Here is a 25,315-nt window from a genome sequence, read left to right on the forward strand (position 1 = left end):
ATCAAGTCGTTTATGTTCTTCTCTAAGCTGGTTATTCTAATTAGCATTTCATCTAACTTTTTTTCAAGGTTTTTAGTTTCTTTGCATTGGGTTAGAACATGTTCCTTTAGCTCAGAGAAGTTTGTTATTACCTACCTTCTGGAGCTTCTTCTGTCAGTTAATCAAACTCATTCTCCATCCTGTTTTGTTCCCTTGCTGGTGAGGAGTTGTGATCCCTTGGAGGAGAAGAGGCTTTCTGGTCTTGGATGATTTCATTCTTTTTGAACTGGTTTCTTCTCATCTTCGTTGGTTTATGTACCTTTGATCTCTAAAGTTGGTGATCTTGGATTGAGGTCTCCAAGTGGACATCCTTTCTGTTGATGTTGAAGCTATTTCTTTTTGTTTTTTAGTTTTCCTTCTAATAGGCCCCTCTGGTGTATGAGGCTTTGTTGTTGTTGTTGTTGTTGTTGTTGTTATACAGGGGTCAGAAAGCTGCTTGAGGAGGCAGTCTGTCCCTTGTTTGCCTGCAGAGGCACTGCTGGGCTGCCTTGGACTCAGCCCGGCTGCTGTGTAGGCTTCCTTTGGCTTTTGTTTACACAGGTGAGATTAGACCTGGCTTTACAATGGCAGATGCCCTCCTTCCCCGACCCAGCTCGATCGTCCCAGGTCAAGCTCAAACTGATGTGCTGGCTGTGACACTCTCAAGCGAGAGGGCTTCAGTTTGCTGGTCTTTGTGGGGGTGGGACCTGCCAAGCTGTATCATCTGTCTCCCTGCTTTCTGTCTTTCCGGGGGGTGAGTAGATCCGTCCCGCAGGTGCTCTCTGTGCTAGCCAAAACCTCTGCCCAGTTCTGTGCCAACAACTTGTGGTGCTGGGCTGGCCGAAGCTGTCATTCAGATCTGTGCTGGCAAGTCGCAGTGCTTCTTAGCCCAGCGGTATTCTCCCGAACTGTGGGTTGCAAAGGGCTTGGGAGAAGTGCAGTATCTGAACCAGAGTGCTGAGAGGGTAAAGTCCTCTGGTCAGTTGCACTTCCTGGGTGGGGTAGCGCCCCACACTGCCTCGGTTTGCCCTTCCTGGGCTACACCCACTGTCCAACCAGTCCCATTGAAATGAACTTGGTACCTCAGTTGGAAATGCAGAGATCACTCGTCTTCAGAGTCTAGCTGGTAGCTGCGCTCTGGAGCTATTCCTATTCAGCCATCTTGGCAGAAGTTCCCCCTAGAGCACTTATTTTTGGCGGGTCAAGGTGAAGTTAGAGGTCTCTGTCCACTTTCCAAAAGGATTTTTTAAATCTTTTATGACACAGGACAGCTCAGAGTTTCTCTGAAAACCATTATTGTGACATCTTGCATTTAAAGATGTTATGGCAAAGAGCTAAAATAATGAAGGAAGGTGCATCCTAAAAAATAAAACAAAAAACGGAGAATTCCTCCTATTGTGTATTCCCTTACCCCATTTCTATAGGATTTCAGAAGACATTATCTAGATTTTGCAATGTATTATCATCTCCTGAATGCGTATTACAGGTCAGGCACTTTTTTTTTTTTTTTTTTTTTTTTTTTTTTGTTTTTTTGAGACGAAGTCTCACTCTGTCATCCAGGCTGCAGGGCAGTGGTTTGATCTTGGCTCACTGCAACCTTCGCCTTCTGGGTTCAAGCCATTCTCTTGCCTAAGCCTTCTTAGTAGCTGGGATTACAGGTGAGCACCACCATATCCAGCTAATTTTTGTGTTTTTAGTAGAGACAGGGTTTCACCATGTTGGCCAGGCTGGTCTTGAACTCCTGGCCTCAGGTGATCCACTGGCCTCAGCCTCTCAAAGTGTTGGGATTACAGGTGTGAGCCACTGCACCCGGCTGAGGTCAGGCACTTCTAAACATTTTTTTTCATTTTATTCACACATTCCTGTGAGACAGATATGATCTCATTCTACAGATTGGGAAACTTGGGGCCTGAAAATTAAGTAACTTTCCCAAGGTCACACAACTAGGAAGTGTTTATGTTGGAATTGGAAGGATCCAATATGCTCCAGTTTTCCTCTATTATCTAATTTCATTCTCACAACAATCATGTGAATGAAGTTAAGAAAATTCTTCCCCCCACTTCTTAGATGAAAACAGTGAAACCCAGAAATGTCCACAGTTTCACTAAGTGGTGAGTAGAGATAGAAGTGAACTCACATCTTGTGTCCCTAAGTTCAGAGTCTTTCCAGGCCACCATGTCTTTATTTCTTCATTGTTTGGTTAAAAGTTTGTGGCTGGAGCTTTTCCAGGTATTAGTCTTTCTTAGTGGCTGTGGAGTATGTGCCTGAGATAGGGAAGGATTGGCTTGCTCTGTTGTTGGGATAAGAGAAGGAACAGCAGATACCCCATTACAAGAAATGTTAGAGGATGTCCTTCATGATAACAGATTAAAATCCGGATCTACACAAAGGAATGAGGAGCAATGGATATGGTAACTACATGGGTAACATGCACAAGATTTTTTTCTTATAATTTAAATCTCCTTATTAGATATTTCACTTAAAACAAAAATAATAACATTGTATTGTGCAGTTTATAACATGTAGAAAAAATGCATGGCAAAAATAGTGGTATGGTTTGAATGTGCTTCATTCGAAATTTGTGGTGAAATTTAATCTCTACTGTGGTGGTATTAAGAGGTGAGACTTTAGGGGACATGATTAAATCATCAGGGCTTTGCCTTCATGAATAGATCAGTGCCATATAAAAGGTCTGAGATGGCTCAGTGGCCCATGCCTATAATCCCAGCACTTTGGGAGGCTGAGGCCAGTGGATCACTTGAGCCCAGGAATTTGAGACCAGGTTGGCCAACATGGCAAAACCCCATCTCTACAAAAAATACAAAAATTAGCTGGGCATGGTGGTGATTTAAGTGATCCCTGTTACTCAGCAAGCTGCAGTGGGAGGATAGCTGAATCCTGTAAGGTTGAGGCTGCTGTGAGCTGTGACAGTGCCACTGCACTCTAGCCTGGGTGACAGAGTGAGACTCCACTTCCAAAACAAACAAACAAAAAGAAGGTGGACTGTAACAGGTTAAAGATGTATTACTATAAAACCTAAAGGAACTACTAAAATAACAAGACAAAGAGTTATATTTAATAAGCCAATTAAGGTAATAAGATAGAATCATTAAAATGCTCATTTAATACTAATTTATTACTTTTTTCTTTTTTTGTGGAGGTTTTGTGGAAAACCAGAAAACTTGCTAGACAAAGTCTAAAAGAGCTATAACACTGACTTTTTCCTTTTTTGAATCATGCCTTTGCTCTAAACCCCATTGATTTTCTCCCATGTTTTTTCTAAAAGTGTTATAGTTTTACATTTTACATCTAAGTCTGTGGCCCACTTTGAGTTATTTTTGTATACGGTGTGATATTTAGATTGAAGTTCATTTTCTTTTGTCCAATTGTGCCAACACCATTTGTTTAAAAGGCTATTGTTCCTCCATTGATTTGCTTTGGTATCTTCGTCAAAAATCAGTTTAAAGAACAAATTATATGTCACGTGCCATTAAAAAAAAAGAAGAAAACAGATGAGTTTCTCTTCTGTTTCATTGATCTGTGTGTCTATATTTCTACGAATATCATACTGTCTTTATTACTATAAATACGTAGTAGGGCTTAATGTCAAATACAGTAATTCTTCCCACCTTATTCTTCTTTTTCAATCATAAGCTTGTGTATTTCTACAAAATACCTTGCTGGGACTTTGATAGAAGTTGCATTACACCTACAGATCAGTTTGGGAAGAATTGCTATCTTTACTATGTTGTGTATTCTAATCCATAAATATGCTATGGCACTCCATTCATTAAGTCTTCTTTGATCTCTTTCATTAGTGTTTTGTAATTTTCACCATATGGATCCTGTATGTGTTTTGTTAAGTTTATATCTAAGAACGTACTTTTCTGGAACAATTATAACTGATACTGTGTTTTTCGTTTTGGTTTCCACATGTTCTCTGTTAATGTGTTTGGCTTTTGCATGTTAATCTTGTATCCTGCAAACTTTCAAACTCACCTATTAGTTTTAGAGAATTTTTTGTTGTTTATTTCTTTGGTAAATTTATTGGGCTTTTCTGCATAGAAAAGCATGCCATCTTTAGATAAGGACAGATTTATTCTTTTTTCTAATCGGCATTCATTTTATTTCTTTTTCTTGTCTTATTGTGTTGTGTTTCCAGTACTATGTTGAATGAGTGGTAGGGTGAGCATCCATGCCTGCTTTCTAAACAAGTGGAAGCCAATTATTCTTTCACCATTAACTGTGATGTTAGTTGTAGGGTTTCTGTAGATGCCTTTTATCAAGTTAAGGTAGTTCCCCTATCGTGCTAATTTGCTGAAAGGGTTTTTTTTTTTTAATTTTTAAAAAATATAAGTGGGTGTTGGATTTTGTCAAATGTTTTCTCTGTGTCAATGAATATGATTTTCTTTCTTGAGCCATTGATATGGTGAATTACATTGGTTTCTGAGTGTTGAACCACCCTTGAATACAGGCATATCTTGTTTTACTGTGTTTTGCAGATATTATGTTTCTTACAAATTGAAGGTTTGTAGCAATCCTTTGTGTCTCGCTTTGTGTCTCTGTGATGGCATGTTTCAGCAATAAAGTATTTTTAAAGTATGTACATTGTTTTTTAGACATAATGCTATTGCACACTTAATAGACTGCAGTATAGTGTAAACATAAGCATTTTTTTCTTTTCTTTCTTTTTCTTTTCTTTTCTTTTTTTGCTTCTTTCTTCCTTTTTGTCTTGCATTGGAAAACATAAGCATTTTATATGCACTCTTTTGCCTTTTTTTGTGAAGGTTTTCCAGAAAACTTGCTGACAAATTCTAAAAGAGCTGTAACACTGGCTTTTTCTTTTTGTGACTCACTTTATTGCAATATTTGCTTTATTGTGATGGTCTGGAACTGAACCTGCATCCTCTCCCAGGTATGCCTGTACTGTGATGGCTAATTTTATGTATCAATTTGACTGGCCATCGGTGCTCAGATTAAACATTATTTCTGAGTTTGTGAGAATGTTTCCAGGTAAGGTTGTCATTTCAATCAGTGAACTCAATAAGTAGATTGCCCTCCCTCGTATAGGTGAGCATGGTCCAATCCATTGAGGGCTTGAACAGAACAAAAGGTGGAAAAAGAAAAAAATTGCCCTTTTTGCTTCCTGTTTGCTTGCTTGAATTGAGACATCTCATCTCTTCTCCAACCCTTGGGCTGGGATTTACGCCACTGGCTCCCTGGTTCTGAAACGTTCAAGCTCAGATTAAATTACACTAACAGTTTTCCTGGGTTCCCAGCTTACAGATGACAGATCATGGGACTTATCAGCCTCCATAATTCAATGAGCCAATTTCTCAATTCCTTGTATGTGTCTCTCTCTCCCTCTTTTTAATCTCCTACTGGTTCTGTTTCTCTAGAGAACCCTGACAAGTACAAATATCTGGAATAAATCCTACTTGATCATGGTGTACAGTGGTTTTTATAAAATGTTACATTTCATTTGCTAATATTTTGTTGAGTAGTTTTTTTTTGCCTATGTTCATAACAAATATTGATTTGTAGCTTCCTTCCTTCCTTTCTTTCCTTCCTTCCCTCCCTCCCCCTTCCCTTCTCCTCCCTCCTTCCCTTTCCCTTCTCCTCCCTCCTTTCCTTCCCCCTCCCTCCCTCCCTCCCTCCCTCCCTCCCTCCCTTTCTCCCTTCCTCCCTTCCTCCCTCCCTCCCTTCCTTCCTTCTCTCCCCTTTCCCTTGTCTTCCCTCTTTCCCTTCCCTTCTCCTCCCTTCTTCCCCTCCCTCCCTTTCCCCTTCCTTCCTTCCCTTCCCTTCCCTTCCCTCCCTCCCTCCCTCCCTCCCTTCCTTCCTTCCTTCCTTCCTTCCTTCCTTCCTTCCTTCCTTCCTTCCTTCCTTCCTTCCTTCCTTCCTTCCTTCCTTCCTTCCTTCCTTTAGAATTTTGTATCAGGTTAACAATGGCCTTATAAAATGAGTTTGGAAGTGTTTCCTTCTCTTACTTTCTGGAAGATATTGTGTAAAATCTTTTTCAAATGTTTGGTTAAATTATCAGTAAAACAACATGGGCCTGGAGATTAATTTTTTGAGAGCTTTATAGTTATCAATTCAATTTATTTAATGGTTATAGGAAAATTCTAATTATCTATTTTATATTGGTTCAGTTTTGATCATTCGTGATTTTGTGGTTTGTAACTTATAGTTTGAAGAATTGGTTCATTTCTTCTATGTTGTTGAATTCATGAGCATAAAGTTGTTTACAGTATTCCTTTTATTCTTTTTTAAACGTTTGTGGTACATAGTAGGCGTATATATTTATGGGTACATGAGATGCGTTGATATTGGCATGCAATGAGAAATAAGCACACCATGGATAATGGGGTATCCATCCCTTCAAGCATTTATCCATTGAGTTACAAACAATCCAGTTACACTCTGAGTTATTTTAAAATATACAATTATTAGTGACTATAGTTCTTCTATTGTGCTATCAAATAGTAGGTTTTATTCATTCTATTTTTTTTTTTGGTCCCATTAACCATCTCCACTTCCCCACCAGGCCCTTGCTACCCTTCCCAGCCTCTGGTAATTATCCTTCTACTCTTCATGTCCATGAGTTCAATTGTTTTTATTTTTAGACTCCACAAATAACTGAGAACATGTGATGTTAGTCTTTAAGGGCCTGGGTTATTCCACTTAACATAATGACCTCCAGTTCCATCCATGTGATTGCAAATGACAGGATCTCTTTCTTTTTCATGGCTAAATAGTATTCCATTATGTATATGTACCACATTTTCTTTATCCAGTCATCTGTTGATGGACACTTAGGTTACTTCCAAATCTTAGCTATTGTAAACATTACTGCAAGAAACAGGAGTGCAGATCTCTCTTTAATATACTGATTTCCTTCTTTTGGGCATATACCCAGCAGTGGAATTGCTGGATCATATAGTAGCTTAATTTTTAGCTATTTGAGAAACCTCCAAACTGTTCTCCATAGTGACTGTACTAATTGGCACTCCCAAGAGTGTACAAAGGTTCCCTTTTGTCCACATCCTTGTCAGCATTTTTATTGCCTGTCTTTTGGATATAAGCTATTTTAACTGGGGTGAGATGATATACCATCGTAGTTTTGATTTGCATTTTTCAGATGATCAGTATATGTTAAGCACCTTTTCATATGCCTTTTTGCCATTTGTATGTCTTCTTGTGAGGAATGTCTATTCAAATCTTTTGCCCATTATTTTGGTAGATTATATTTATTCTTATAGAGTTGTTTGAGCTTCTTATATATTCTGGTTATTAATCCTTGGTCACATGGGCAGTTTGCAAATATTTTTTCCCATTCTGTGGGTTGTCTTTTCACTTTGTTGATAATAGGTAAATATGTGTCCTCAAATATTATAAACATTTTTAAATTTTTTAAAAAGTAATTTAGTTTTAATACATTTTTAAAAATTTAAATAAATGTTATCATAGTGGATGTATTTTCCTGTTTTGCACACCATTGTTTTAGACATTTATCTGTGTTGTGCTCACTTCGACAGCACATATACTAAAATTAGACATTTATCTGTGTTGATACATATAGTACTAATTCATTAAACTGTTATATAACACTGTATTTTATAAATGTAAACAATTCATCCATGCTGTTGAACACACATAGCTTGTTCCTTTTTTTTTTTTTTTTTTTTTCCCATTACAGATAATACAGAAATAAACATTTTCATAGATTTCTCTTAACAAGGTGTGGGATATATATCCTATCTAAGAGTAGAATTACTCAGTCATAAGATGTGGGCAGCTTTGATCTTACTAAATATTACTATTGCTTTTCAAAGTAGTTGTGCCAATTTATATTCCTACCATGAATGAGATTACATTGCTCATCACCACCATCATTTAATGCTATAAGACTTTTCCATTTTTGGTAATCTGATGCATGTGAAGTATAATACCTTACAGTTTTATTCTGCATTCCTCTGATTATAGTGAGATTGATCTTATAAATATATTGATGTTTTGGATTTCCTTTTCTGTGAATTCCCTACTCATATTCTTTGCTCATTTTTTAATTTACCTGTTTTTCTTATTGACTTATGAAACCTACTTATATTTTCTGAATATTAATCCTGTGTTGGTTACATGCACTATGAATGTCTTCTCCCAGCCTGTGGATAATCTTTCTGATTTGTATGGGGCCTTTTGATTAGTTATATTGAAACTATCTCTACTACAGGTATTAATATTTTTGTGCGTTGTATTAACTTTGCTTTTTCTACGTTTCTTTCCTTCTTCCCCTGTTTCACTGATCATGTTTCCCCCTTCTACTGGTTTGGATGTTACACATTCTACTTCTTTTAGAGTCACCCTTAAAATATATTTTAAAATTTATATACAGTATAATTCATTTTTGGTGTACAGTTCTGAGTTTTGACAAATGCAGAGCTGTGTAAACACTACCACAATTAAGATACAGAAGAGTTTCCTCATGCCTCAAATTCCCTCTTAGTACCCCTCTATATATTCCTCCTTTCACCCCAACCCATACTAATTACTGATCTGTTTTACACTCTTAGTTTTGCCTTTTGCATAAGGTAATGTAGGAATTATATTGTATGTAGCCTTTTGACTTTGGCTTCTTCCGCTTAGAATAATTTGAAGATGTATTCACGTTATTGAATGTATCAATAGTTTATTCCTGTATATTACTAAGTAGTAGTATTCCATTACACAGATGCACCATTATTTACCCATTCACCAGCTGGGGGTTGTTTCAGGTTTTACATTTACAAATGGGCTTTTGTGTGAATTAGTTTTAATTCCTCTTGGTAAATACTTAGGGGTGGGATTTCTGGGTACCCTTAAATTTTAATATGCATACAGTCCAAAGTTAGTATCTTTATTCCCCTTTTGAACAAAACAAAGATCTTAATACATTTAATTCCAGAATTTTATCTTCTATCTTAGCTTGTCTAGTATTTTAGAGCTACTCTTATTGTAATCTTCCCCAACAAAATCGGTAATTTTTATTTTTTGTCAATGCTTATTTAGGTATCATTAATATATTTCATCAATTACTTTGGTCATCATTGCTTCTTGCATCCCACTCCTTTCTTCTAAAAAGCACATGTAGGCCAGGGGCAGTGGCTCATGCTTATAATCCCAGCACTTTGGGAGGCCAAGGTGGGCGGATCACTTGAAGTCAGAAGTTCAAGACCAGCGTGGCCAACATGGTGAAACCCTGTCTCTACTGAAAACACAAAAATTAGTGAGGCATGGTGGCAGGCACCTGTAATCCCAGCTACTCAGGAGGCTGAGGCAGGAGAATTGCTTGAACTCAGGAGGCGGAGGTTGCAGTGAGCCGAGATTGTGCCACTCCACTCCAGCCTGGGTGACAGGGCAAGACTCTGTCTCAAAAAAAATAAATAAAAAATAAAAAGCACATTTTAATGGCATGCTTTAGAAAATAAATTGGAAATTAAATTAGCAGAATGTTTTAGTGTTATACTAGAGCCTGATATCCCCAAAATAGTCATTCCCAGATGACGGAATCTAATGATCTGTTTTAGGTAGGAATTATATATACTGGTTTGAAATAATATTTTCTTGTTCCCTTTAATTGCAAAGGAAGTGACCCTCCATTTATTAATTCCTACATAAGAGTAGGGTGAAAAGGCTAATATAAGCCTCGTGCATTCAAAGAGGCTTGAAGTTTTCATATTACTCTTACCTTTGGTTAAAACATTTGACTTGTTTATATCTAATTTCCTCTTAAAACAATCATATGCAAAACCATATTGTTTAAGTGGGATACTTGAAATTCCTGAACATCATTATATAAATTATGTTAAAAATTTAATGTTTGAAAGATAGAGAAAAATGTGCCTACAGTTATCTCTCTGTCTGATAATCCTTAACTCAAAGAGGAATTAGAAATAAACCTTTTAAAGATGCTAACTCCACAGTCTGAACTGGTGCTTGTGTCTTAGGGCAAAAGTGTAATTCATTACGTAGGCCTGATTGTAAAAAATCTGTCCTTGCTTCTCACTTGCGTTATCTTTTAAAAATCCGGCAAATTCCATACTGCCCTTTTAGGTATAATGTTAGCCATTATGAAGACTCTTATGACCACTTTTAAAAATGCTTTCACAAGATATTCACACACCAATGATTTAAACAAATAAACAACCAAACGAAAAATGTCTTTGTACTTAATAAAAATTTCTTACTATCTGCCAAATNAAAGACTTCTGACATATAGGCTGGGTGCGGTGGCTCAAGCCTATAATCTCAGCACTTTGGGAGGTCAAGGTGGCCAGATCACTTGAGGTCAGGAGTTCAAGACCAGACTGGTCAACATGGTGAAACTTTGTCTCTACTAAAAATTCAAAAATTAGCTGGGCCTGGTGGTGCATGCCTGTAATCCCAGCTACTCAGGTGACTGAGACAGGAGAATAGCTTGAACACAGTAATCAGAGGTTGTGGTCCACCAAGATCGTGCCACTGCACTGCAGCCTGGGTGAGAGAGTGAAACTCTGTCTCAAAAACAAAAACCAAAAAAACAAACTTCTGACATACAGACAATGAAAAGAAAATGCATTTATGCATAGAAGGGATTTTTATATTACCACAAAACAATTGAACACCTAAAAGCAACTCACTCTGATATTTATATTGCTTTCAACTTAAGAATGTCTCATTGGCTATTTCAGACTAAGAAATATGAGAAAGGTTTCATCTCTAAATAGGCACACAATGAATAAAGATGTACTCTGGGACAATAACTACATAAGAAGAGGTAGAGCTGTATAGAAGCAGTTTTTGTATATACTATACTATTGAAGCTAGGTTAGTATTAATTCATACTAGTTTGCTGTAAACTTAAGATGCCCATCATAATCCCCAGGTTAACTACTAAGAAAAAAAACCCTAAAAGACACATATGAAAAGAAGCCAGGTGAGGTGGCATGCACCTATACTCTCAGCTACTCAGGAGGCTGAGGAGGGAGGATCACTTGAACCCAGGAGCTCTAGGCCAGCCTGGGTAACACAGTGATACCTTGCCTCTATTAAAAAAAAATACACATAAAAGGAAATGAGAAGAGAATCAAAATGGTATACTACAAAAAAAAAATCAATCAACACAACAGAAGGGGAGATTTACTCATCCTTCCATGGTTATCTCCCATGTATACATGAGGTATACAATCGTCCCCCCTTATCTGCAGTTTTGTTTTCCCTGGGGACAGTTACCTGTGGTCAACCATGGTCCAAGAATATTGCATGGAAAATTCCAGAAATAAACAATTCATAAGTTTCAAATTGCATGCCATGCTGAATAGTATGATGAAATCTCATGCCATTCTGCTCCATCCCACCCAAGATGCGAGTCATTCCTTTGTCCAGCAGATCCATGCTGTATACACCACACGTTACTTAGTAGCCATCTTGGTTATCAGATCAACTGTTGTAGTACTGAAGTGCTTCTGTTCAAGTAACCTTTGTTTTACTTGATAATGGCCCCAAAGCACAAGAGTAGTGATGCTGGCAAATTGTAACAATTGTTGTATTTTATTGTTGTTGTTAATTTCTTGCTGTGTCTAATTTATAAATGAAGTATAGGTATGTATTTATAGAAAAAAATGTATATATAGGGTCTGGTACTACCTGTGGTTTCAGGCATCCCCCAGGGTTCTTGGAACATATTCTCCGCAGATAAGGGGGACCACTGTACAAGCTGTTAAACTTTTTCTCTCGTGAGTCTATCTTTTGTTACAGGAGTCCACCACAATGAGAAACTATGAAGGATAAAGAGAAAAGTATCTTTCCTCCCCTAGAGTTTCTGGCAATGAGGATAGGATCTCTGGAGCACCCTGCTCACTCTGGAACCTGCCAATGAGATCTTGGGAAAACTGATAGAAGCTGGCTAAGGGTAAGAATTCTTACCAAACTCAACTCTCCTGGATCTATCTGCAGGACCTAATAGAGAAGAGGAAGTCAAACACTTTTCCTTGTTCCTTATGTTCTAACTTTTGATTAGCAGGAGAAAAACATCTGTACAAATTGATTTTTTGGATTATGACTCTGGCTTGATCCTTTCCCTCTCAGAGATAGCTTTTGCTTTCCTGCTGGTCTCATTTTGTGTCCTGAAAGCTTAGCTTGGCTTTCTACCTGTCTGATTACACAGGTTATCAAGCCTGTGTTTGCAGGCAGCCAACTAAAAGGTTGGCAGCCCCCAATAATATGGCTGGACAGAAATGGGGGTTGTATCCTGCTTGTGGCTAGGGTCCTACCAACTGTTGCCAGCTCTCAGAGGATTCTCTTTTGGCTATCTCTGGGAGTGGCTCTAGATCTTGGGAGGACCGTATCTTTGCACCCTCTATGGAGACACCTCTTGCGACCACAGTTAAGCCATTAATGGCTTATTGGTTTTGGTCAAGTCACTTGATAAATATACCTTTGAAAATGTCCCCAGAGGGGTGACAAGAATTGCATGCTAGGTTCTGGACAGAAATAGCTATAATTAAAAATTAATCAGGCTGCCCTTTGGCCCACTTTCCTCTTGCTGAAAGTCATGTAGCACTAGATACTGGCTATTTGCATTTACATTTTTCCTACAGATAGGATCTCTGACACTGGAATCATAAGGCTTTTGTTTAAGGGCTACTTAAGATATTTTTCAGATACTGAATTCCAGTGGAAAGGCTGAAGGCAACCAGTTTCAAGACCCTCAGAGAAGAACCAAATCAGCATAAGAATATACTTTCTTTTTCTTTTTTTTTAAGATAGGGTCTTGCTCTGTCACCCAGGCTGGAGTGAAGTGGCATGATCATAGCTCACTAAAGCCTCAAACTCCTGGGCTCAAGTTATCCTCCAGCCTCAGCCTCCTTATTAGCTGGGGCTACTGGTGCATACCACCACACCCAGCTAATTTTTACATTTTTTTTGTAGAAATGGGGTCTCCCTATGTTAGCCAGGCTGGTCTTGAACTCCTGCCCTCAGGCAATCCTCCCACCTTGGGCTCCCAAAGCATTGGGATTATAGGCGTGAGCCTGGCCAAGAATAGTTTCATCTCCGTGTCCTATAACTTCACCCTGCACTCTTCAACCAGTCAACAATCTCCACACTTTGGCCCACTCCAAAACCCTTTAAAACCCTAACCTGAAATTCCTCAGGGAGACAGACTTGAGGTTTTCTCCCATTTCTTTTTTTTTTTGTTATCCTACCATTAAACCTCTTTCTCAGCCAGGCACAGTGGGTCACGCAAATAATCCCAGCACTTTGGGAAGCCAAGGTGGGTGGATCACTTGAGGTCAGGAGTTTGAGACCAGCCTGGACAACATGGTGATACCCCGCCTCTACTAAAAATACAAAAATTCGCAGGGCGAGGTGGCGCAGGCCTGTAATCCCAGCTACATGGGAGGCTGAGGCAGGAGAATCGCTTGAACCTGGGAGGCATGGGCTGTAGTAAGATGAGATTGTGTTACTGCACTCCAGCCTGGGCAACAGAGTGAGACTCCATCTCAAAAACAACAACGAAAAAACCTCCTTCTCTGCTGTAACCCAGCATCTCAGCATATCAACTTGTGTGTACATTGGGCAAGAAACGTATCATGGTTACACCTTTGGTTTAAAAGAAAAATTAAAAAAAAAAAGAGTTCAATTATGCCAGGAATATTCTCTATTCTTTTTGATCCTGCTCCCCCCATGGAAACCTCAGTCAACTAAAATTCCTTTCTCAAAATCCTGCAGACTATATGCTCTGCCAACTCTGGCCACCTTCTTTTAGTTGACACAATTTTGCTAGTAACTTGAAACTTCACTGGCTTCTTGAAAGATTTCCCAAACTGGCTCTCAGACTTCTTCAACCCCATTGCTTCAGCTCTGCCTTCTGCCACTTTCAATCTTTAATTCAGTTCCTTTGAACCTTTATCTGTTCCCCTTCCAAGCTCCTACCTCCTCCGTCCCTCTGTCTACCACTGCCAGACTTTTAACCTTCCCACTCCAGCCCCTTAGTCTCTTGAACTGTAGAACTCTGGCTCTCAAGGGACTTAGGGACCTCCAGAAGCAATTACCTGAGGCTGAAAAGAAAAGCTAGTTAGAAATAGACTGGATGTTTCATCCACTCCGATGGGCTTTGGAGATAGACTACCACTAGATGTCTCCTCAGTCATCTACATTTTAGTCCACAGCTTCCTAAGACTGACCTCTGAAAATAGGCAAATATGCTACAAAACTCCTAGGAGATAACTTTCATCCTTTCTGTGCCTTTGAGATGTAAATATTTTTCTCTAGGGCCCGAGGGCTATCTCTTTTGAAATGCAAATCTCAAGATGACTCTCACCTGAAGGGAAAAAATGGAGCTATTTGGAGACTGGGCAAATGAAAATCTTGTCTTTTCCACAGATATTTGTAAAAATCTTTAGCCATCTGAATACGTAAACTTAACTTATTCTATCTGCCAGAAACACAATTTAGATCCAGCTATTCTTTTACAAACTAGTGAGTTTTATATTATTGTACCTGATACATGGCTAAAACTTTTAAATGAAAGTTGTAAAATCTGTTTGTATCTGTATGTCTATGTACATGTGACATTTTTCTATCCCCATGGTATTACCTAAATTCGTTTGTAAACAAGCTTAACTTCACTGGCTTTAAGAAAAATACACTTGGCTGGGTGTGGTGCTTAGGCTTGTAATCTTAGAACTTTGGGAGGCAAAACAGGAGGATTGCGTAAGGTCAGCCTCAGCAACATAACGAGACCCTCGTCTCTACAAAAGAAAATTTAAAAATTAGCTAGCCGTGGTGATTGGTGCATGTAGTCCTATTTAGGAGACCGAGACGGAGAATTGCTTGAGTCCAGGAGTTCCAGTCTGCAGTGAGCTATGATCCTACCACTGCACTCTAGTATAGGCAACAGAGACTATGTCTCCAAAAAAAAAAAAAAAAGTGGCTGGGCACAGTGGCTCGAGCCTGTATGTAATCCCAGCACTTTGGGAGGCCGAGGCGGGCAGATCATCTGAGCTTAGGAGTTCAAGACGAGGCTGGGCAACATGGCAAACCCCATCTCTACAAAAAATACAAAAATTAGCCGGGTGCGGTGGCACGCGCCTGTGGTCCCAGCTACTCAGGAGGCTGAGGCACGAGAATTGCTTGAGTCCAGGAGGCGGAGGTCGCAGTGAGCCAAGATTGCACCATTGCACTCCAGCCTGGGTGACAGAGAACTTGTCTCCAAAACAAAACAAAAGGATAGAAGAAAAAAAAAAGAGAAATTTACATAAAGTGTGTATTTTCTCAGAAAACAGAATAACTAACCCAAATGCTTTTCAAGTTCACTTGACTAGTAATCTTTAGTAAATATTGTTGGTTTAGTTACAAAAAATGCCTTCAGGGTTGTCAGCATCAGCATTAAATATAATGCAGACACAACTTTTATTCTATCTGAGTTTACTAGTCGAATAAGCTTATGTTATTTCTACCAGATGTTTATGATTATAAAACTAAATGCAACCTAAGAATAAATGTACAAGTAAAAATGCAGTATCCATTACTTCATATATATCAAGCACAGCAGTAAAACAAAAACCCCATGAATTTAAAAAGAAACACACACAAAAGATGGCAGTAATAAAGCCATTAAGAAACAAAAAAGATGATATATAGAAAACGAATAGCTAAATGACAGAAGCCCTTACGTATCAGTAATTATTTTAGATGTAAAATAATTAAACTCTCCAATTTCAGAAGTCAGGGTTTGGTAAAATGGATTTAAAACCAAGATCTAATTATAGACTGTCGACAAGAGACTCACTTTAGGTTCTAGATACAAACAAGTGGAAAGAGAAAGGATGGAAAAAGACATTGCAAGCAAACCAAAAGAGGGCTAGGGTTGCTCCACTAATGTCAGATAAAATAGACTTTTAAGTAAAAATGTGTATTGTTACAAGAGACAAAGAACAATAATATATATTGATATAGTAGTCAATACATTGATAAGATATTAATAATCATAAACATAGACACACCTAACAGTCCCACTATATATGAAGTAAAAACTGGTAGAATTGAAGGGAGAAATAGGCAGTTCTACAACAATGTTGAAGACTTCAATATCCCACTTTCAATAATGGATAGAACTAGACAGATCAATAAGGAAACAGAAAAACTGAACAACACTACAAACCTACTTGGCTCAGTAGACATATACAGAACATTCCACACAAAACAGCAGAATATACATTCTTCTCAACTCCACATGAAACATTCTCCAGGATAGACCATGTTAGGCACACAACTCTCAATAAATTTAACACGACTGAAATCATACACATCTTCTCTGGCCACATGGAGTAAAATTAGAAATCATTAATAGACCAGGTAATCCCAGCACTTCAGAAGACCAAGTGCCTATAATCCCAGCACTTTAGAAGACCAAGGTGGAAAGATTGCTTTAGGCCAGGAGTTCGCGACTGGCCTGGGCAACATACCCAATCTCTACAAAAAAATTTAAAAAATCATGTAGAAACCCAAACTCTACAAAAAAAAATTTTTTTTAATTAGCTGGGTGTGGTGGCATGCGCATGTAGTCCCAGCTACTCAGGAAGATCGCTTGAGCCCAAGAGTTTGAGGCTGCAGTAAGCTGTGACTGTGCCACTGCACTTGAGCCTGGGCAACACAGCGCTACCCTGTTTAAAAAGAAAGAAAGAAAGAAAGAAAAAAAGAATAGCATAGAACAGACTCAAGTTACTAAAATCAGAAATGAAAGTGGGATATTACTACTGACCTCACAATTAAAAAGGATGATAAAAGATTGCTATGAGGCTGGGCACAATGGCTCACGTCTGTAATACCAGCATGTTGGGAGGCCAAGGTGAGAGGATTGCTTAAATCTAAGAGTTTGAGACCAACACAGCAAGACCCCATCTCTACAAAAAAATTTTAAAAAACTAAGTAGGTGTGGTGGTGAATGCCCATGATCCTAGCTACCTGGGAGGCTGAGGTAGGATTGCCTGAGCCTGGGAGATCTAGGCTGCAGTAGCTATGGTTGTGCCCCGGCACTCCAGCCTGGGTGAAAGAGACCCTGTATCAAAAAAAAAAAAAGAAAAAAAAAAAAAAGGATTACTATCAACAATTGTATGCCAACAAATTAGATAGCTAAGATAAAATCAAGGCGGGTGGATCACAAGGTCAGGAGATTGAGATCATCTTGGCCAATATAGTGAAACCCTGTCTCTACTAAAAATACAAAAATTAGCCTGGCATGGTGGTGCCCACCTGTAGTCCCAGCTACTCTGGAGGCTGAGGCAGAAGAATTGCTTGAACCTGGGAGGAGGAGGTTGCAGTGAGCTGAGATCATGCCACTGCACTCCAGCCTGGGCAACAAGACCAAATGCCGTCTCAAAAGAAAAAAAAGAACAAATTCCTAGAAATATACACATGACCTAAAACTGATGCAAAAAGAAACAGAAAATCTGAACAGACCTGTAAGAGATTAAATAATTGAAAACATCCCCCCAAAAGAATAACCTAGGACTGGACAGCTTCACAAGGGAATTCTTTTTTTCCCCCTCAGCCTCTGACTTTCACACTGGCGAATTCTGTTAAAGAAGAATGAACACCAATTCTTCTCAAAGTCTTCCAGAAAACAGAAGAGCAAATGCTTGATACTTCATTGTATAATGCTAGCATTAACCAGCTATCAAAGCTGGGCGAAGATACTGTAAGAATAGTACAGATCAATGTTCCTCATGAATATAGATGGAAAAATATTCAAATACTAGCAAATCAAATCCAACAACATATCAAAAGGATTATACAACATGACCAAATGGGATTTATGCCAAGAATGCCAAGGTGATTCGACATATGGAAACAAATCAATATACTACACCACATGAATAGAATGAAGGAAATAAGCCACATGATCATCTCAATTGATACAGAAAAAGCATTGGACAAAGTTCAACAACCTTTAATGATGAAAACACTCAGAAAGCTAAGAATGAAAGAAAACTTTGGGCCGGGCACAGTGGCTCACTCCTGTAGTCCCAGCAATTTGGGAGACCAAGGCAGCAGATCAGTTGAGGCCAGGAGTTTGAGATCAGTCTGGGCAACACAGTGAGACCCCTGTCTCTCTCTCTATGTATAAAACGTTTATTAGCCAGGTGTGGTGGCAGGTGCCTGTAGTCCTAGCTACTTGGGAGGTTGAGGTGGGAGGAATGCTTAAGCCCATGAGGTAGGGGATTCAGTGAGCCATGATTGTGCCATAACAGTCTAGTCTGGGTGACAGAGTGAGACTCCATCTCTAAAATACTAAATAAAAGAGAAAGAAAACTTCCTCAATAAGAGAAAGGGCATTTATAAAACACCCACAGGTGACATCATACTCAATGGTGAAAGACTGATAGCTTCCCATCCAAGAACAGGAACAAGTCAAGGATGCTCACTTTAGCTACTTGTATTTAACACTGTTGAAATCTCCAGTCAGAGAAATTAGGCAAGAAATCCAAGGCACTCAAAATGGAAGGAGGAAGTAAACTGTAGAAGGCAAAGATACATAGAAACTCCTTAAAAATCCATAACAATTCTTAAGGACTAACAAATCCAGCAGAAATGCAAGATACAAGATCAACATGCAAAAATCAGTTGTATACGGTTGTATACACTGGCAATGAACAGCATGAAAAGTAAATTCAGAAAACAATTACATTTATGGTAGCACCAAAAAGAACAAAATATTTAGGAGTATATTTAACTAGGGAGATACAAGAAAAGTACACTGACATGTAAAAAACTTTACTGAAAAAAATTTTTAAAGACCTAAAAACAGAAAGGCATCTTTTGTTCATGGATTAGAAGACTTCATATTGTTAAGATGACAATACTCCCCAAAGTGATATACAGATTCAATACAATCCCTATCAAAATCCCAATGGCTTTTTTTTTGCAGAAATGGAAGTGCTGATTTTAAAATCCATGTGGAATTATATGTAAGGCACCCAAATAGTTAAAACAATCTTGAAAAAGAGGAAAGGTGAAATACTCACATTTTCTGATTACAAAATTTACTAAAAAGCTACAGTAATCAAAACAGTGTAGTACCAGTGTAAGATTGATATATAAGGAGAATGGAATAGACTTAAGAAATAAATCCACACAGCTATGGGTCCAGATATAAACCCATACAGCTATGGTCAAATGATCTTCAACAAGGGTTGATAAGATCATTCAATGGGAGAAAGAATCGTCTCTTTGACAAATGGTACTGTGACAACTGGATAACCACATGCAAAAATAAAGTTAAACATTTACTTCATATCACATACAGAAACTAACTCGAGATCAAAGACCTAAACATAAGAAATAAAACTGTAAAACTCTTATAAGAAAACACAGAAGTAAACCATGAGCATTGATTTGGCAATGGTTTCTTAAATATGACACCATGACATGTAGAGAGCTTGTAAGTGAAAATAAAAAAAAAAAATGACACCAAAAGCACAAGCAACAGAGAAAAAATAGACTAACTGGACTTCATTAAAATTAAAAACTTATGTGCAAACGTCACCACCCCGTAAGAAGGCAATTCACAGAACCGGGGAAGATATTAGCAAATTCTTTAACATCCTGAATATTAAAAGAATTCTTATAACTCAACAACAAAAAGACAACCCAACCTATTTTAAAAAGCCAAAAAATGTGAATAGACATTTCTACAAAGCAAATGTACAAATGGCCAAATAAGCACATGAAAAGATGGTCAACATTATTAGTCATTAAAGAAATGAGATTCAAAATCACAATTAACTACCACTTCAAACTAAGATGATTATAGTATCTGAAAACCAGAAAACAGCAAGTATTGAAGATATGGAGAAACTGGAAACCTCATACATTGCTGGTGGGAATAGAAAATGGCGTAGCTGCTGTGGGAAAGTTGAATGGTTCATTGATAAGCACAGAACTACCATATAACCCATCAGTTTCACTCTTATATTCCCAAGAGATTTTAAAATAGGGACTTCAACAGATAATTGTACACAAATCTTCATGGCACCATCATGTACAATAGCCAGAAGGTGGAAGCCATCCAAATGTCCAACAACTGATGAATGGATAAACAAGATATTGTAATATACATGTTACTATTCAGCCATAAAAAGGAATGAAGTACAAGACGTATGACGTGGAGGAACCTTGAAAACATGATGTTAAGTGAAAGAAAACAGATACAAAAAGTGACATGATTCCATTGATAGGAAATATCCAGAATAGGCAAATCCAGAGAGACAGAAAGCGGTGGTTTCCAGACGCTGGATGAAAAGGGGGAATGGGAAATGACTGCTTAACGGTACCATTTCCTTTAGAGTTTATGAAACTTCTGGAACTACATAATGCTGGTTGCATACTGTGAATGTACTGTCAGAATTGAACACTTTATCAATGGTTAGAATGGTAAATTTTATGTGTACTTTACCACAATAAAAATAGTTTTATCTGTGACAAAACTATTAAGTTCTAACGTGCCAATGCAACACATTCTTACATTCTACATCAAATAGAAAGGGTTTTAAAACAAAAGAAAGGTTAGGGTTTTTTCCACTATGCTAGAGATAACTTCTAAGGATTGTTAAACATAAAGGTACACTATGTGTCCATTCAAAAGAAGAAATATCCTTTTTTATAAAGGAGGAAAGGGGAAAAAGGAAAATAATTGAGCAAAGTGTTTGATTTGACTGAGTGTTTACAGGTGAACAAACTTCACTATTCAAATGTAAAACAAGCTTTTTTTTATAGGACACTGAAAAATATTCATTAATGAAGCATTAGCAAGATATCATTTTACAAAGCATAAGTATGCAAATTTTCATTGGTACTGCTCTTTTCTTTTTAATGAACAATTTGTTTCGGCAATTTTAAGTACGTAAGAGAACAGAACATGCTTACAACACTCCTGCCATTCACAGCATTAAACAGAGTGGTCATGAAAACAAAAACCAGCTAAAAGATTTATGAATATCAAGATTAAAAAACTTCTCAAATCTTTAGATACAGATGCCTAAATAAGCTGTTTTTCTGAACTGTACACTCATGTACACAGCAAAAATTTCAAGAGTGTGGCTAAACATCATATTAAGACTATTCAAGCAGACCCAGGAACTAGATTCAAAAACTCTGAGGAATATCTTACTATGAGTATTTGGCCCAGAACTCAAAAAAGTATTAACAGAAAAGGAAGATCAAATGCCATAACTAAAATAAGAATAATCTTTTCTTCTCCCCTGAACTCAAATCTAGACTCATTTCATATTGACTTTATGAAACAATTTGACATTGAGGATTTGAATGAAGCCATGTTTATACTTGTATTTGCATTTTCTACAATGATGTCCATGAATAATTATTCACCTTGACAATTCCTGGGAATTTTCCTCATCTTGTTAACCATACCCTCCCCCATACTCTTATAGTATTACCACAAAACAATCACAAAAAATTTTTAAAAGTTTAAAAATAACAAAATTGACAAATGTGAGTTCATTAGAAATTGTTAGGAAGATTTTAAGTCCTGTGGTTTTTTAACTTTCTTACAATACTTAAATTTTAAAGATCTTCTCTAGAAACTTTTTTTTAAATAAAAGTTTTATTGGAGAAAAATAGAACCACCACGTACACAGGGAAAAGAGCACAAAAATTCAACTGATACAGAACAACAACTGAAAAATCACAATTATCCAATGTAGTTTGCTATTACTTTTCAGTTTCTTAAACAGCTCCCATCAACTTGTTTTTTTTAACAGTCTTGCTAGTTTTTCAGCTAAAACAGCATCAAGTTTTCAAAAACTTAAAAGCTTCAGGGAGGAGACCTGCTTTCAAGATAACAAAGATGACATCAAGAGTTTCCTTGTAACAGGACCAACTCTATCTAAAAGTTGCTTAAGAATAACTTGAATCTTGTGTAATAGTCTACATCTCAGAGACCATCAGGGATGTTAGAACACTGTTGTTGATGGTCCGGTATGAAGAGAGGGCAAACAAAATAGCTGCATTTGCTTGTCAGCTGAGCTCATATAAAGAAATCGGGGAGGAGCTGAGAAAATATAGGCAATGGCTGCTCAATAAGAATTATAAGTTCTGAATACCACATATAGTTAGACACCAGTGTGCAAGTTGACGCAAAAGAAACAGGCAACTTTAAAAAATACTTGGCCACAGGTCTTCTAGAACTCAAGAAAACAATCAACAGTAGACATAAGATTCAAAAATCTCCTCAAGTTGAACATTAGGACATAGATAATCTTCCTAACGGCTCCAACAGGCAAGGTAATATACTGTGGCAAAAAGCATTAAGTAGTTCTGATTTTTAAAAAACAAAAACAAAATTTTCTGCTTCTCCTCCCTTCAATGCTTCAAGGAAATAGAAGGAAGCAAAACAAAAACAATAGAACACTGATGGTAAAGGGAAGCCTTTTGCTCAATTTGAAAAACAGTACTTTTGCCATTTCGTATATATTAACAATCCTGGGTCATTTTCCTGAAAAGCAGGTGTCCAATGGCTAAGATAACTCAACTTCAAGCAATTCTGAAAGGAAGACCAGCATGACACAGAATGTCAAATTCCCCAACAGAGGCTGTGTGGGAAAAATGAGGGAGGACCTTTATATCTAGGGTTTTAGGAAGTTAAAATGAGGATGACAGGAAAGGTTTATTTATCAAACAAAGAGAAGAGTTGGGATGTTTCCAAAAAAACTTTGGTAGAGAAAATAGAATGCTAAATCCTAGGAAGCCTGTAACAATCTACAGTTGGTCCAAGTTGAAGACAAAACTGTCCTAACAACATTTAAAGTCTAAAATATGTTGAAAACTAGTTGACAAGTTTTTGCTCCTGTAACAATTTACAAAACACGTTCATTTTGGTCTCTTTTGCACTTTTCTTATTGTATTCATTTTTAATATAAAGAAAGAGTTGGAATATTTTCTCTTCTATGATGTTCCTCTAGTACAACTGATCATTAATTTTCTATTTTAGCTATTTTTATAAGTATGTGTTAATCAGCACAGTAAACTCGGGGCTAAGCCATATATACACATCCCATACTCATAAATGGAAATTTTTAGGATGTGAATATACAAGATATTACGTAAGCAACTGTCCCCCTACTTGAAAACTTGTTTCCAAATAATTTTTCTTTTAAAACAACATCCCTTTCAGTGTGACAGAACATTACCTAGTAAAATATCAATAGCTATGACAACTTGTTTCTCTTTTCAAGGGAAACCACGAAATGGGTGAACAACCAAGTCAAGGGTGGTTTTTCTATTTGATAAATACATCCAGAACTCTGTACAGTAAATAAAGTTTGCATGCAGTTTAAGTGTCTTTAAATGACATTTTAAGCAAATAAACCTTCTGCTTCATATTTAATGGTGTATAAGAACCCTCCCCCCTTTTTAATAGCCGCAGGGATCTCTTTCCCAGTTCCAAAGAGGAATTTATGAAGACCAGGTACGTTCTTAAGTGTTTTCTGCACATCATACTAAATAACATGCAAAGAGTTCAACAACATTCTTCTTAAAGGTAAGTATTACTCTTTAAAATGGCCATGTTAACCACTGAGAAAAAGTCCACTCAACTATTTCCATTAATTACACTGCTTCATTTGGTCATCGGTAGTAAAAAAGGAGTCAAATAATATTGAACCAACAGGTTAGTTTATCCACTGGCTACTGCATATGACACCAAATGCAAGGCCAACATTTTATGCAATATAGTTGTACTGGTTTGGGTTTTCTTTATCTCTTTCCATGTAGTCCCGATCTATTAAGGATTCTATTCTCTTCTTAAGATCAGCAGGCTGTAAGAGAAGGCAAACTTTCAATGTAAGTTCATTATCATTGGCTCAAGCCCATTTAGTTAACACCCCATTAAAAAGACAACAGTTTTGGCTCATGATCTTAATCTCTTTTTAAAAAATTTATTTAAATCCCTTTTTTTAGAGAAAAGTATCATGAAAGTAAACCAAGTTAATAAATATCATATGCACTGAAGATTCTTTAACACTCGAAGTATTTTCGATTTTTTTTTTTGTAGTTTTATTTTTTTTAATAGACAGGGTCTTGCTATGTTGCCAAGGCTGACCTTGAACTCTTGGTCTTGAGTGATCTCCCTAGCCTCAGCCTTACAAAGTACTAGGATTAAAGGTGTGAGCTAACATGTCTGGTCCTGATTTTTTCATTTTGGAATACTTGCATATATATATAGTGAGATACTTTGGAGATGGCACCCAAGTCTAAACACAAAATTCATTTATGTTCCACACATACCTTGAATAGCCTGAAGATAACTTTATATCTTTTATGCATGAAACAAAATTTTGACTGCAACCTGTCAAATGCGGTAAAGTGTGGAATTTTCCACTTGTGGCATCATGTTGGCACTCAAAAAGTTTCCAATTTTAGGGCATTTCAGATTTTGGATTTTCACATTAAGGGTGTTCAACCTGTGCTATATACTATAAACACATTAAACTGTCACACCTTTGTCATATTGTTACGCAATACTTTCTATGCTTTTCTGTTTTAAAGAGGTCTCCCAGAAGCAGCTGCCTTTTGCCTGGTTAAATACAAAAGACTACATTTATTGTAACTTCACATGAGGACTATATGGTAGTTTAAGGACACAGAATACTAGTTTTGTCAAGATAGTTTGTGAAGGACACCTTTACTTTGGGCAAGAGTTAGTTGGTTTCATTCTTATAAATTAAGATTTAAAATATATTGATGAAATCATTATTTAGACCAGGTGTGGTGGTTCATGCCTGCAATCCCAGCACTTTGGGAGGCTAAGATGGGTGAATCACCTGAGGGCAAGAGTTCGAGACCAGCCTGGCTAACATGGCAAAGCCCCATCTCTATTAAAAATGCAAAAATTAGCCAGGTGCAGTGGTGCACACTTGTAGTCTCAGCTACTAGGGAGGCTGAGGCAGGAGAAACGCTTGAACCTGGGAGGTGGAGGCTGTAGTGAGCCGAGATTGTGCCACTGCAATCCAGCCTAGGCAACAGAGCAAGATTCCATCTCAAAACAACCACCACCACCACCACCACCACCAAAATCACTATTTAAAAGAATACTGGCTGAGCACAGTGGCTCTCTGTAATCCCAGCACTCTGGGAGGCCAAGGCAGGTGGATCATGAGGTCAGGAGTTCGAGACCAGCCTGGTCAATATAGTGAAACCCTGTCTCTACCAAAAATACAAAAATTAGCCAGGCCTGGTGGTGCACACCTGTAATCCCAGCTAC

General features: G+C 37.6%; 1 protein-coding gene, 1 non-coding gene and 1 pseudogene across 6 annotated transcripts in view; all 3 read right to left on the reverse strand.

Annotated features, from left to right (window-relative positions):
• Window positions 1–3,174: 3,174 nt before the first annotated feature.
• LOC119469152 lies at window positions 3,175–3,234 on the reverse strand. Its single transcript, XR_005197962.1, has one exon. It is a non-coding gene; the product is annotated as a U7 small nuclear RNA (small nuclear RNA).
• Window positions 3,235–4,801: 1,567 nt separating this feature from the next.
• On the reverse strand, window positions 4,802–4,852 carry LOC119469153 (annotated as a pseudogene).
• A 16,787-nt stretch (window positions 4,853–21,639) lies between these two features.
• The window catches only part of CUL4B (cullin 4B), a 33,689-nt gene continuing 30,013 nt past the window's right edge, over window positions 21,640–25,315 (reverse strand). For all 5 annotated transcript variants that reach the window (XM_017516334.1, XM_017516331.1, XM_017516333.1 and 2 more), the window contains one exon: window positions 21,640–23,870. In XM_017516334.1, the coding sequence (XP_017371823.1) occupies window positions 23,775–23,870 (96 nt within the window). In that variant the 3' untranslated portion in view covers window positions 21,640–23,774. The remainder of the gene's footprint in view (window positions 23,871–25,315) is intronic.

Source organism: Cebus imitator, unplaced genomic scaffold, assembly GCF_001604975.1.
Source record: "Cebus imitator isolate Cc_AM_T3 unplaced genomic scaffold, Cebus_imitator-1.0 Scaffold580, whole genome shotgun sequence".
Taxonomy (NCBI): Eukaryota; Metazoa; Chordata; class Mammalia; order Primates; family Cebidae; genus Cebus; species Cebus imitator.